The sequence below is a fragment of the Bactrocera dorsalis genome, chromosome 3, assembly GCF_023373825.1.
Source record: "Bactrocera dorsalis isolate Fly_Bdor chromosome 3, ASM2337382v1, whole genome shotgun sequence".
Classification (NCBI taxonomy): Eukaryota; Metazoa; Arthropoda; class Insecta; order Diptera; family Tephritidae; genus Bactrocera; species Bactrocera dorsalis.
In genome coordinates this window covers 43,494,476-43,508,085 of record NC_064305.1, presented here as the reverse complement: position 1 = coordinate 43,508,085, position 13,610 = coordinate 43,494,476, and the positions used below count along the sequence as shown (strand labels likewise).

The 13,610-nt window shown below is 34.0% G+C and overlaps 3 protein-coding genes across 20 annotated transcripts in view; 2 read left to right on the top strand and 1 right to left on the bottom strand.

The window, feature by feature from the left end:
• LOC105232674 (phosphatidylinositol phosphatase PTPRQ) overlaps positions 1–13,610 on the bottom strand; it is an 862,901-nt gene that overhangs the window by 557,189 nt on the left and 292,102 nt on the right. The window contains exon 1 of one of the 18 annotated variants that reach the window (XM_049451215.1): positions 6,211–6,325. The exons of the other annotated variants lie outside the window; for them this stretch is intronic. Within the exon in view, the coding sequence (XP_049307172.1) occupies positions 6,211–6,310 (100 nt within the window). The 5' untranslated portion in view covers positions 6,311–6,325. Of the gene's footprint in view, positions 1–6,210; positions 6,326–13,610 lie in introns of those variants that run through there. 18 annotated transcript variants of the gene reach the window in all.
• LOC125777147 (uncharacterized) overlaps positions 1–13,610 on the top strand; it is a 495,194-nt gene that overhangs the window by 253,431 nt on the left and 228,153 nt on the right. The window lies entirely within an intron of this gene.
• LOC125777143 (uncharacterized) overlaps positions 1–13,610 on the top strand; it is a 537,355-nt gene that overhangs the window by 458,791 nt on the left and 64,954 nt on the right. The gene's annotated exons all lie outside the window — the stretch shown is intronic.

Genomic DNA, 13,610 nt, shown 5'->3' with positions numbered 1-13,610 from the left:
GACGCTTTGGAATGATTCGTCTCTCTTGTTTACTAATGTGCTAATGTTTTAGCTCAATCAGTTGGTCTTCTTTCATCGCTTTTCGAATATAAATCACGTTTGATCCCAACTCTTCAAGACCACTGTCGCTTTTTATCTTCTGGAGAATATCAGCATACGACGCACCTTCCTTTTTTTGTTATTATGATGGCGTCTGGTTTCGTTCTTATTTCTTTTGAATCGCTTTTTATCTTCTGGAGAATATCAGCATACGATGCACCTTCCTTTTTTTGTTATTATGATGGCGTCTGGTTTCGTTCTTATTTCTTTTGAATCGGCTTCCTATTTTTAACAACATCCCCCATTTTTCACATGCGTTATGTTGACCCGTAATATCTATTACTTTCGTGACCTCACTGGTCATTTGTTGCACATTTCCAATAGCTTTTTTTTGGCATTTTTTGGGGGGTAGTTCTCCCGATGCTTCTCGCAGCCGCTTTGGGGTATTCAGCTCTTTAGAAATATGAGAAAGCTGCGTTGCTTTCTCAACCATAATTTTTTTCTCCGGTTTCTCGGCTTTGTTATACATATAAGCTCATTATGCTACTCAATAAATCGCGCATAGCCTGGTTTACATGCCTTTGACCAGCCATCATATTTTCAAACTCTTTTACTTTGCAACCCAGCTTGTTAAAATAGTTCGAAGATTCATTATTTAATGATTTCTCTTCACTTTTTCTTGCTCGGTCAGCAGTTTCATCACTAAATGTTGATCCAGCAGTGGTGAATTCCTCATTTCCGCCGTTAGGGACGAGTTGGGAGCCTAAACCAAAAGCAAAACGAAAAGGAGAAAAAAGCGAAAACGGAGAACAGCTCATTGATCAAAACAAAGCGGCAAATAAAAAAAAAATAAGTGTGATTTCACTATGAAAAATTGGGATTATTCCGCGAATAATCTAAGAGCGCAAAAAACGTCCACTTCACTCAACATTATCAATAGTTATCTAAATGCTGGAGGTCAAAGACAGTATTGTCGTTAAAGTATAGAGAAGAGAAGATAAGACAGTAAGAAGGAAAGTAGAAATAGTGACAGCTGTAAACTATAAGAGTGAAGGAGACACCAATTCTCTGAATAGGAAAATACATTAAAGAAAAGTGAAGTAGAAACAAGGAAAAATCACAGCAAAAAAGTGACAACATATTGTTTAAACAAGTGTGAAGAATAAAAAAAAATCATCAGAAGACGTAAGATGCAAAGTTCTTACGAAGGACAGTGAGTGAGTCTAAGGAATAAAAAATAAACATACAACAAGATATGTTAGAAAATCAATACACTAGGCAAAGAATTAGAAAACCGTAAAGAATGAGTTGCGAGTGAAACAGAGACTAATGAAAATCAAGGAATAATAAGAAGTGTGTGGCAATAATAAGTTATCATAACAACAGATGTTAAGTTAAATAACCAAACACTAACAGCCGGTTTCACGAAACTGATTTAAGTGAAAATTAATTTATTTCAGTTTCACCATTTGACTTAATTTGTATTTAAATGGTCACCCTTTGCCATTTAAATATTAATTAAATACTGTCATATGCAACTATGTTAACGTTTTCCAATCAGCTGATTTGCAAGTAGCAGAAGATAAATACTTATATTGTAAAAAATGGAATCTGACGACGAAAGTGATATGGAGTGCGAGGTTTTAATAAATATATTTATAAATCGTCGCTCTCGTATAATGAGGGAAAGAAAAAATGCACTAGGCTTAGCAAAGTAGAAATGTCACTTGATGAAAAATTCTTGCTTCGAGCTACACTCTCCATTTTTATTAATCAGTACAATTTATTTGTTTACATAAATCAGCTGTTATTCTTACTAACATCCCTGCTTTGTCATTTTTGGGTTGCCAATTATGAATAATGGTGAAACGCTGCAAACTTAAGTGCAAAGTTAAATAAAAATCAAAATTAAAATTAAATGAAACTTAATTTTCAATTAGAAAATTTCGTGAAACCGGCTGTAAATCAACGTTTAAATACAAACGTATATAGAGGAAGCAAGAAAGAGAGGCAACAACCATTGTTGGAGTAGTTATTGTCATCAAAAATCAGTAATAATAAAGCTAATAATTTATAAAAAAGGAGCAGTAATAGTACCTTACACCAAATAAAAGCAAAATTTCTTACGAAAAATTTATAACAAATTTATTTATTACTAGCTGACCCCGCAGCCGTTGTCCTGCGTGAAATTATGTGTTTTGAAATGAAAAGAAAGCTGTAAGTATATACATATATTGTGTTGAAAATTATTTATTTGCGATTTTTTTACATTTTTTTAATGTGGCGCAGCTTGATAAACAAAATTTATTTATTTCTGTTCTGGTGCGTAAATATACAGAGAAGAATTCGATAACTGCGTCATAATCAGTCAAGTACACGATTCGACGATTGTGAAGATTGTGAAACATAGTAATGACAAAACCAACTTTGAGACGCAAATGATGCTGTGCCATACCAGGTCTCTCCAAATAATTTGGAAATTCCTCTGGATAATTCACGGCTTCGTCTTCCTTGTCAAGGCGATCGATCGATTTGACCCGGAATTTGACTTTGAATCTTCCAGTTTAAGTCACTGACATCGGTATTTTTGGAAGAAATTGCCCTGCACTCAAACAATCGCAGTTACGATAATTTGGCCAATGTTCGGATAAACATTCTTGATGAGTTCATCTTCCGTTGAAGTGAATTGACAAATTGATATCAAACCACTGGAAGTGTCAACCGAAATTTGCCCATTTCCAATTCTTAGCGAATAAAATATAAAATGTCATCAGCAATGTAATTTTTTCGTATCCCATAATTGACGCGAATTTAAAGGCTGATATGTCGAAATGAAGTGGCGAAGTGTGTTGTTAACTTCGATATTCACGCCTCTAAATTGAATGCTAAATGTTCTGCCATTGTCGTCTAGTGAGCGACGCCGATACAAAGGATATCCATCATTTCCTGTTTGCGTTTCCGAAAGAAAAGCACGTGGATAGTGTTTCGTGCATTTATTGTCAGGCATTCAAACTAAAATGGGATTGTAATGTTCGCAAGGTCCATGAACCATATTGGTTTTCACCACTTCGTATAATTCTGGATCTTTCTCTGCATCAGGAATTTCCGCAGAAATGATTTCATCAATTTGATCTGGTGTAATCACCATCCGCATCTAAAGAAGAATGTGTGCGTGCGGCAAACCTCTTTTTTGCAACTCAACAGAATACATGCAGCATCTAACAGTATCACATAACGGGTGATTTTTTTGATGTTAGGATTTTCATGCATTAGTATTTGACAGATCACGTGGGATTTCAGACATGGTGTCAAAGAGAAAGATGCTCAGTATGCTTTGACATTTCATCATGAATAGACTTACTAACGAGCAACGCTTGCAAATCATTGAATTTTATTACCAAAATCAGTGTTCGGTTCGAAATGTGTTTTATCGACAAATTTTGTTCAGCGATGAGGCTCATTTCTGGTTGAATGGCTACGTAAATAAGCAAAATTGCCGCATTTGGGGTGAAGAGCAACCAGAAGCCGTTCAAGAACTGCCCATGCATCCCGAAAAATGCACTGTTTGGTGTGGTTTGTACGCTGGTGGAATCATTGGACCGTATTTTTTCAAAGATGCTGTTGGACGCAACGTTACGGTGAATGGCGATCGCTATCGTTCGATGCTAACAAACTTTTTGTTGCCAAAAATGGAAGAACTGAACTTGGTTGACATGTGGTTTCAACAAGATGGCGCTACATGCCACACAGCTCGCGATTCTATGGCCATTTTGAGGGAAAACTTCGGACAACAATTCATCTCAAGAAATGGACCCGTAAGTTGGCCACCAAGATCATGCGATTTAACGCCTTTAGACTATTTTTTGTGGGGCTACGTCAAGTCTAAAGTCTACAGAAATAAGCCAGCAACTATTCCAGCTTTGGAAGACAACATTTCCGAAGAAATTCGGGCTATTCCGGCCGAAATGCTCGAAAAAGTTGCCCAAAATTGGACTTTCCGAATGGACCACCTAAGACGCAGCCGCGGTCAACATTTAAATGAAATTATCTTCAAAAAGTAAATGTCATGAACCAATCTAACGTTTCAAATAAAGAACCGATGAGATTTTGCAAATTTTATGCGTTTTTTTTTTTTTTAAAGTTATCAAGCTCTTAAAAAATCACCCTTTATAACTTATAATAAAACAATACGTTTTTATTTACAGCACTATGTGCTAACTTTGAGCTTTATTTGAATTATGGATTAATGCTGGCAATAGTCTCAGGCTGTGAGCTTCTAAGGCAGTAAAGTTTAAATTGTTAATTTTTATTGTTTCATTAAAAAATTTTACTAAAATGATCAATTTAAATGTCTCGTTACATTATTACTTATAGTTAAATTTCTTTAATTTTTAGTTCTTCAATGTTGTTTTGGCCATTTTTCGTGTCCGAATTTTTGACTAGTAAGTTTAGAGAGCTAATTTTTTTATATTTTAATATTAAGTTCTCTCATAAATTTCAGAGAATTTGAATTATGGATTAATGCTGGCAATAGTCTCAGGCTGTGAGCTTCTAAGGCAGTAAAGTTTAAATTGTTAATTTTTATTGTTTCATTAAAAAACTTTACTAAAAATGATCAATCTAAATTTCTCGTTACATTATTACTTATAGTTAAATTTCTTTAGTTTTTAGTAGGGGCATGCGAATATTCAAAATTTCGAATTATTCGACGCGAATCGAACCGAATTATTCGATCCGAGATTCGACCTGTATATTCGCATTATTCGAATAGTTCGAGTAATTCGAATAACTTTAATATTTGACTAATTGCATGATTTTTTAATTAGCGCCAGTAGTATCTGAATCTCGTTCATGCATCTGACGTACATCTGTCATTCTCGTTTCAAATATTCAAAAAATCAAACATTGGTTATTTTTTATTATGATGTTGTTAATAAATGTCTAAATCAATTTGAATTAAATAATAGTTTTATTGTCTTTAATTTTGTTCTATTACTGCAATAGAATATTCTATTTAAGATTTTACTTCTTCGAATATTTCGAATTGCTCGAATTATTCGCATTATTCGAATAGTTCGAACCATTATTTAATTTAATTTTATTATTTAATTCAAATTGATTTAGACATTTATTAACAACGTCATAATAAAAAATAACCAATGTTTGATTTTTTGAATATTTGAAACGAGAATGACAGATGTACGTCAGATGCATGAACGAGATTCAGATACTACTGGCGCTAATTAAATGCAATTAGTCAAATATTAAAGTTATTCGAATTACTCGAACTATTCGAATAATGCGAATATACAGGTCGAATCTCGGATCGAATAATTCGGTTCGATTCGCGTCGAATAATTCGAAATTTTGAATATTCGCATGTCAAATCGGTCTTGTTTGTATATTTTTACATTATTTATTTGTTTACAATCATTTTCTATTCCATAGTACTCGTAATTTTCATTACATTTCAAAACGTTTCCAAATTTTAATTTCAAAATTCTTCAATTTTTGCTTATTGGTTTTATTAAAATGCAATTACAGATTTCATTCCTTGTTTTGGTACTTTTATTACATAAATTAGTAAATTTTGTTTCATAGCGATTTGAATATTTGCAAAGTTTAATGATTCTTCTAAAGAATCAAACGGAAAAGACAGAAAACACTTCAATAAATATGTACTTTATCTTGTGAGCCTCTTCATTCGATATTATGAAACTGTTTATTAAATTTGCTTTGGTAAGATGTATTGCTCTGTTAATGTTTTAGAATTTATTTTTTTATTATATTAATTTTAAATTTATACTGAAGTATTAGTGAGGTTCGAAATTCATTGCTATTTTGTAGTGTTTTTAATATGCTGTTGCTTACTTTTTTAATATTTTTAATTCTTTCAAAGACGTTTCTATTAATTACTAGCTGTTCATTATTATTTTCTATGATTTCTTCGAATTTACTATTGATCGCTACAAGGTCATCATGGTCGGGATTTCCCGCAATCCATTTCCAAGCTTATCCTTTAAAATTTAATTACCTCTTTACTCTATATTTTGATGTTATATTGTTGATAGTACTATTAGTTATTTTAATTTCTTCTGCAATGAATGGGTGCAAGGGATGGGAAGGTGGGATATTTTTTGTGAAGTGGGTATTTATGTCATCTAGAATTACCTAAGGTTGATGAAGTGAAGGATCCTGCAAATTCCAGACTGCACTTTCCCGATGGTAACGATTTCGGATTGAGAGTAATCGAGTACTTCAACCGAAGCATAGCAAAGGATGTGAAGGGTTACGCAAATTAGTGATCTAAAAGAAAATATGATTGTATTAGTTTCTTATACGATCTTTGTGGACTATTTTGCCTGATTCTATTTTTACTGTGGAATGTCTGTTTTCCTTAACTATTTCCTATTGGACATTTTTGAAAGTTTTGTTCCTAATCTTTTATTCTGTTTAACAAAAATTTTGTCTCCTGTTCTATAGTCAATAGTTTCCTTTATATGTTTGTTATGATATTGCGGGTCCTTTTCCTGTTTCTGTTTTAATTTTTCTAGAACGTTCTTCATAGTTTCTTCTCTAATAGTGGCATTTGGGGTAGGTCTACCGAAGAATGTGCCAACGGGTTTTTTTCTTTAACAGAGTGAACAGAATGGTATTTACAGACCATTCCATTAGTTCGTCGAAATTTTTATCAGTGTGTTCCTGTTTTAAGAAGCTCATAATTTCTGATAATGTTAAATAGAACCGTTCTATTTGTACATTCACCTCGCTTTTATAGGGTCATAGGGCTTTAATGTATTTTCGTTATCGAAAACTATAGCTTTCGGAACTCCAAAGTAAAATATTATTTCTCTTAAGGGTTTTATACTTTTCCCGTCTATTTTCTTTATAATGGCTAATTTGGAAAACTTGTCAATTGAAGTCTATGTGAATAGAATGGCCTAGATATTCTGGTAAGAGTGGAGCTCCCAATTTTGCATTGTTTGGGTGACGATCATAAATATTTTCTTTACAAACTTTGCATAATTTTGTTATTTTTTTTAATTTTTCGACATAGCGGGGAAATAATGTTTTTTCAAAATCTGCAGCTTATTTTCTTTTTAATTCTTTGAGCACGATTATGTTCCTCGATTACTATTTTATTTTGGGCCTCGGTATTAGTAATATCTTCGACTACTATTTGTGTGAAACGAATTTTGTAATTTTTTGTAGAGGGTAGATTGATTGGACTTTTAGCATAATGGGCTCTGTGATTACCGATGGATTAAAATATTTATTTAAAAGTGATTTTAGCGATTTTTCATTGCAGGTTGTTTCAGTTATTTGGTGCCTATGGTACGTAGGACCATTTCGAATTTGTATGCATTTTTGGAATCTTCTGATATGAAAATTTGGTTTTTGAAGACTTTAATGGGTATTTCTACTGAAGAAATTAAATTTTCGGAAGAGCTGTCATTCCTGTGGACAGTCACTGAATTTAAATTAGCGTTTGGTGGTCGTGAGAGTAGGTCTGCGACGACGTTTGTGCTGCCTGGTTTATAAATGATTTCGTGATTATATTCTTCCAATTATGCCTTCCATCTTCTCATTTTTGCATTTTTATTTTTGTTGCTGAGAGCAAACGTCAGTGTTTGTTGATCAGTAAATCTTAACCTTTTTTGATCCGTATAGGAAGCATTTCAGGGACTGTAGAATTAGAATTATGTAGAATTATTGCCAACATTTCTTTTTCATTGGCGGCAAAAGTTTCCTCTGCTCTGTTTAGAGTTCTTGACAGAAAGGATATTGGCCTATCGTCTTGGGAGGGTATGGCTCCTAAAGCGTAATTTGAAGCATCCGTGGTAAGCTCAAAAGCTTTTTCGAAATCTGGATAGTGAAATATAACATGGTCTGATGTCAAGCAATTTTTCAGGTCTTTAAAAGCTTCTACTTGTTGTGCTGTTAAATTTAAAAGTGGCCTTTTAGACTGATTTTTGGAAACTCTTCCTAGCTCTCCTCTCAGTATTTCAGTCAGGGGTTTTGCAATTTGTGCGTACGCTTTTATAAATCTGCGATAATGTCCGGTCATTCCAAAAAAGGAGCGTAAATCATGGGCAGTTTTGGGCCGTGGAAAATTTATTATACCATCCATTTTTTTTTTGTGTAGTGCTAATTCCATTTTGGCAAACTATTAAATCGAGGAATTCGATTTCCTTCCTGATAAATACACATTTATTGAACTGTACCTTTAAATGCGCTTTTACGAGAGTATAAAATATAATTGTAAGACTTCTGAAATTATCTTCTTTACTTTTGCTAAAGATAATTATGTCGTCGACATAAACGTAGAAACGAACGCCGATGTGTTTTCGTAGCACATCATCTAAAGTGCGTTGGAAAATGGCAGGCGCATTTCTTAAGCCGAATGGAAGTCGAGTAAATTCGAATTTACCATTGGCAATGGAGAAGGCGGTTTTCTCAATATCTGCTTCGTTAAGAGCAATCTGATGGAATCCACTCTTAAGGTCAATTGTAGGAAAATATTTATTTGATCCTACGAGGTTTGACAATTATATAATGAGACTGCTTTTATTGCCGCTCTTGTGGTAAACCTGTGACCTTGAAATTCCCTTCTTTTTCCGGCATCCCTCCCCTCTCCAGTGATATATGTACATTTAGCTTGTTTAGTTCGCCTGCTGCGTCAAATTGAGTAGACGTGTGTTTGTAGTGCTCGTCACGAAAATGGAAAAACGAAATCAACAGCAACGCAAGTACTCAAAAGATTGCGAAAACGAGTGAACAGGGTGCGCCCAGACATCGCTCGTAACTGGATCCTTCATCACTACAACGCGCCGTGCCACACTGCCCTAAGCGTGGTCAAAGGAACCCATTTTAAGTCGATTACGGACATCCAGGCGGTCGTGACGAGGGTAATCGCGGACATCCCAGTCGAATCGTTCCAGAAATGTTACGAAGCATGGAAAAGGCGCTGGAATCGCTGTATAGCTGCCAAAGGGGACTACTTTGAAGGGGATGGCAGAGTTGTAGAATAATTTTCAAATATACGGTTTTTATGGAATCAGTCTAATTACTTAATTGTCATACCCCGTAGATAAGTTAGAATAGTGGTAATATCTGGAATATGATATTTATCTGCTATGGTATCCTCGTTCAATTTACGATAGTCGATTACCATACGGAATTTTTTCGGTCCTGATGCGACTTCTTTCTTCGGTACGACCCATACCGGAGAATTGTACGGAGATTTCGATGGTCGAATAATGCCATCTTTAAGTAATTCCTCAATTTTTTTATCTATTTCTTTTTTTAAAGGCATTGAATATGGGTAAGTTTTGGAGTATATTGGCCTATCGCTTTTAGATCTAATTTCGGCTCTAACGTTCGTGACATATGTTAATTTTTTATCTGGTTCATCAAATAGTGTTGGGCCAGAGTTAAAGAGTTGCTTTCATTTTTCGTTATCTTCGGGACTCAAGTGATTAGCCTTAATGTAGTGTGCGCAATATAATTAAATGCTAACTGGTGGATGGAGTATTCGTATTTATTGAGTATTGTAAAATAGTTCTCCTTAGTAAAAATTACTTCGTGAAAACTTTTCATTGTATCGTTACCTATTAAGGCATCTAAGATTCTTAACTTGGGCAAAATGTGAAATTTTAAATTACCTATTTCATCACCGAAAACACTGATATTAGCGTGATGAGTAATTTTGACGCGTCCACCAACAGAATTTGCAATGAAGGGTTTATTCGGAATGGGGTTCCTAATATAGGTTGGACTAATATAATTTTTGTTCGATCCGGTATCTAATAAAAATGTTAGTTCATTGCTACTTTTCATTTTGAAACGATAGTATGGCAATGAGGAGTTTAGTGTAAAAAATTGATATTGTCACTAGGGGTCGCTTCGATCTCTTCTTGTTCTTCGTTGTATTCGGGTTGCTAGTCCTGCGAGGTCTCGAAGTACCCTTCAGGATATTCTATTATTTCGTTATCGTATTCTATTGGGTCAGTTTTTGCATCTTCTGTATTGTAGATCCGTTGCATCTGTATTATCTGTGATGGTGGTCTCTTGCTAGTTTGATTATTACTAGCCTGTGCTAGTTCATTACTAAATGCCTGTGGTTTGTTACTGAATGTTTGCTGCCTATTATTAAATGTTCGATTTTGTTGATACTCAGGCCTTTTCTGATAATTTATTTGCTTCGTTTGAAGTAGCGATCAACTTCCATTGGTGTAGGAGGTTTTGGAGGAAGAGGTGGTCTAAAGTTTGGTTGCACTGTGACGTAGTGTCGGTTTCGTCCGTACTGTTGATACGAACTTGGTCTAGGGAATTGGTTGTGAACATTTGTAAGTTCTGGGTAAAATGGTCTTACTTGGAGTTTGAATGAGTATGACCTTGGTTGATTGTGGCTAATGGTTCGTCCTGTAATTCGTGTTGCCTAGTTTGAGACACATGTGGAGAGCCTGTGGTAAACTGGTTAGTTCCATTATACTTAACAGACTGGGTAAGGTACCATTCAGACCTCTTATAAATGTGTGAAGTGCTTTTTCTCTATTGTCATGGCATACAAAGCTTCTTTACATAACTACAGGCAATCGATTTTGTCTAGAATAAAAGAGATATTGATAAACTTGTTGGTAAAATTCTTCAACAACGCTACCCCGTTGAGCAAGTGTTGTCACTTGATATTCCAACGTGCTAACGTCTCTCTTGTCTGAGTAATGTAGCATTAGACATTTTTTCATCTTACCCCAATTTAATGGGGTGCGGTAAGACTCAAGGGCCGTGTCAGCTTCGCCAACTATCTTGTGTCTTATTGTATGCAGAATATCAAAATATTTTGAGGTGTTATTATTCTGTCCGTTCATTAATAATGTTCTATCTACCGATTTCCGCCTTGAACTGAATTCTCCGTTTTTACCCGAAAATTCTCTTAAACATTTTACCACATCCGGAACTCTCTCGGATGCGTCCACGTTAACGCTAAAATCTACAGGATGTTCAACTTCTTCTTCGGTTTGTGGATGTAATATGGCCGAAACTGTTTTCGATATTAACGATACGAGTTCTCTTTTTTGATTAGGAGTGAAAGTGGAAGAGATGTTAGGAGGGGAAACGTTAGTGCTGGATGAGTGCAGATTTAATACCGACTATGTCGATGCTATTTGTTCTTCCTGACTTATTTTTGATTCACTGCCTTTCTTTTACGTTTGAAAGATGAAAAATATGAACCTTTTCTTTATAATTTATTAATATTATTTCTTCTAAAGTTTATCACTTGCTTACGAACTTAAATAAGCCTTATTATATAAAAATTTTATTTTTAATAATTTTTTCTTCTTTATCTATTTAGTAAAAAATCATTTTATTGAACACTGACTTACATTAATCCTAGCCGCTGCATTATGTCCTTAAATTGCTGAGGTTGGTTGCTGGTTAACAATACTGTTGAGGCTGATAAGTAGTAAATTTGTTGTCAGCACTGGGTCGATGAATGTTGATTGGTGGGTAACAACGCAGCTGAGGCTGATAAGTAGTAAATGGGGTAATGATGTTGTTGTTTATTCGTTGCTCTTTAGTTTTATATTTTGATTTTTTTCTTTTGAACTTATTTGTCTTATTTGCTCCTGGCACTTATTTGTTGATTCCTTTAGCACTGCTTGGTAGTCTATTTAAATTGTTGGTCCGACATTTGCAGCCTTAGAAATATTTTATTATTTTTTTATTTTTATTTTATGGTCTAATTTCATTGTAGATTTATATGTTGCTCTTATTTATTTACAACTTTTTTTGAAACGATTTTGATGTAGAATTTTAATTTTTTTATTTCTCTTTATATACCACTTTAAACTTTTTAAGTACATTTAATTCTTATTGATTCTGTTGGTATTCTGGTTGGTGGGTCCGTACGGACCGTCCTTTTCGTAAAGAAGGATTATATTATTACTAAGGGGCCAACTACCTTAATAGGAAACGCAAATATATTAGTTAATTAAAAATTGTTCACTGGTTTACATTTGCGATTTTTAAACTAACTTTCGCGGTCCCTGCTCGGGCGCCACATAAAATAAAACAATAAGTGTTTACTTACCGCACTATGAGCTTACTTTGAGCTTTATTTCAAAACTGAGTACTTAATTCTATTGTTAGTTATTATTAAGCTAAGCTCAGGCCCTATAAGTGCCTAGTTAGATTTGCGCGCGTTTCGCTCAACTGCCTTATAATTGGGAGAGCGGATGCGCATGTAGCGCATTCCATTAAGCTGATTATGCAGACATTGTTGTCAGTGAATTTATGTTGTGTTAACTTATACCATACGTTGCTTCAAGATAAGGCCCATCAACATCGCAGCTGTTGTTTGAAAAATCGTGCTGTGACATCGTTACGATCGCTTGCTGATTGACGGCGGTCCATAATTCCGCACGTATGCCACTGCATCCTGGGAGTTCTTCTTGCCTTGCCTTGGGCTGCCATACGTTGATGGCAAAATGTACGTCGACCGATATTAGCGCGACCTTTTCGTGGCTTCGTAACAAATTTCAGTCTATATTTGATCACATTGTGTGAAACACACATAAAGTTTTCACTGAATAATTTTTCCTTTGAATAGCCGGAATAAAAAAGCAAGTGATCGAAATTGAGCGATTAAAATAATTTACAAATCAAAATATTGAAAAACAAAACACACAAAAATTAAAAAAATGTGTGTGGAAAAAAGTAACTTTTTGGAATTGTCCTCATGAAAAGTATATGGTGTTTTTTTCTAACACTTCCCCGATCCACAACAAACAACCTGATGAAATTTTTGAGATTTGTACAGCCATTCTCTTAGCGTTACTAACAAACAAACATTCATTTTTATATAACCTTTGTATGGGAAAAAGAAAAGGGCTGTTTTCAGGGACTTTCCGGCAAATATTCAAATTTCTCCCCGTAAAAACCATTTTTGAACTTAAGCGAACATTAAAAAAAAAGAATTGGCCAAATTGGTCCAGGCGTTCTTGAGTTATGCGCTTAGCAACACATTTTGCGATTCATTTTTATATATAAGAATAAGTGAAAAAAAGGAAAGATAAGTAAATGAAGTTGAAGAAGTAAAGTAACTACATTAAACATAGAATACAGAAAGCAAAACAAAACAAAAAAAAAAAAAAATAATTAAATAAAGAATTGAAAACTGAGTTATAAATATAAACGAAAATGCGAACAAGTAATGAATAACAAAATTGCAATCAATTATTATTATGAGTAACGTTTTAAGCCGCACATCAATTTTTCAAAGCATTTTTATTATAAAAATTCAATTGTTAACAAAAATATTACAAAATATACTAGATATATATTGTAAAATGGAGTACACCCACATTTACTTCTTTTTTGTATGAAATATTAATTAATTTTTAATTACTTAATTTATATAACACGTATAAATTATATTAATATACATATTATATATACAATTCATTCCATAATAGCTAATTTTTGATATTGAAAATATTCAAATTTGTAAAACATCGGCAAATCTTCTTCGGCATTGGATTCTCGCTGCCCCGCTTGAAGACATTTTT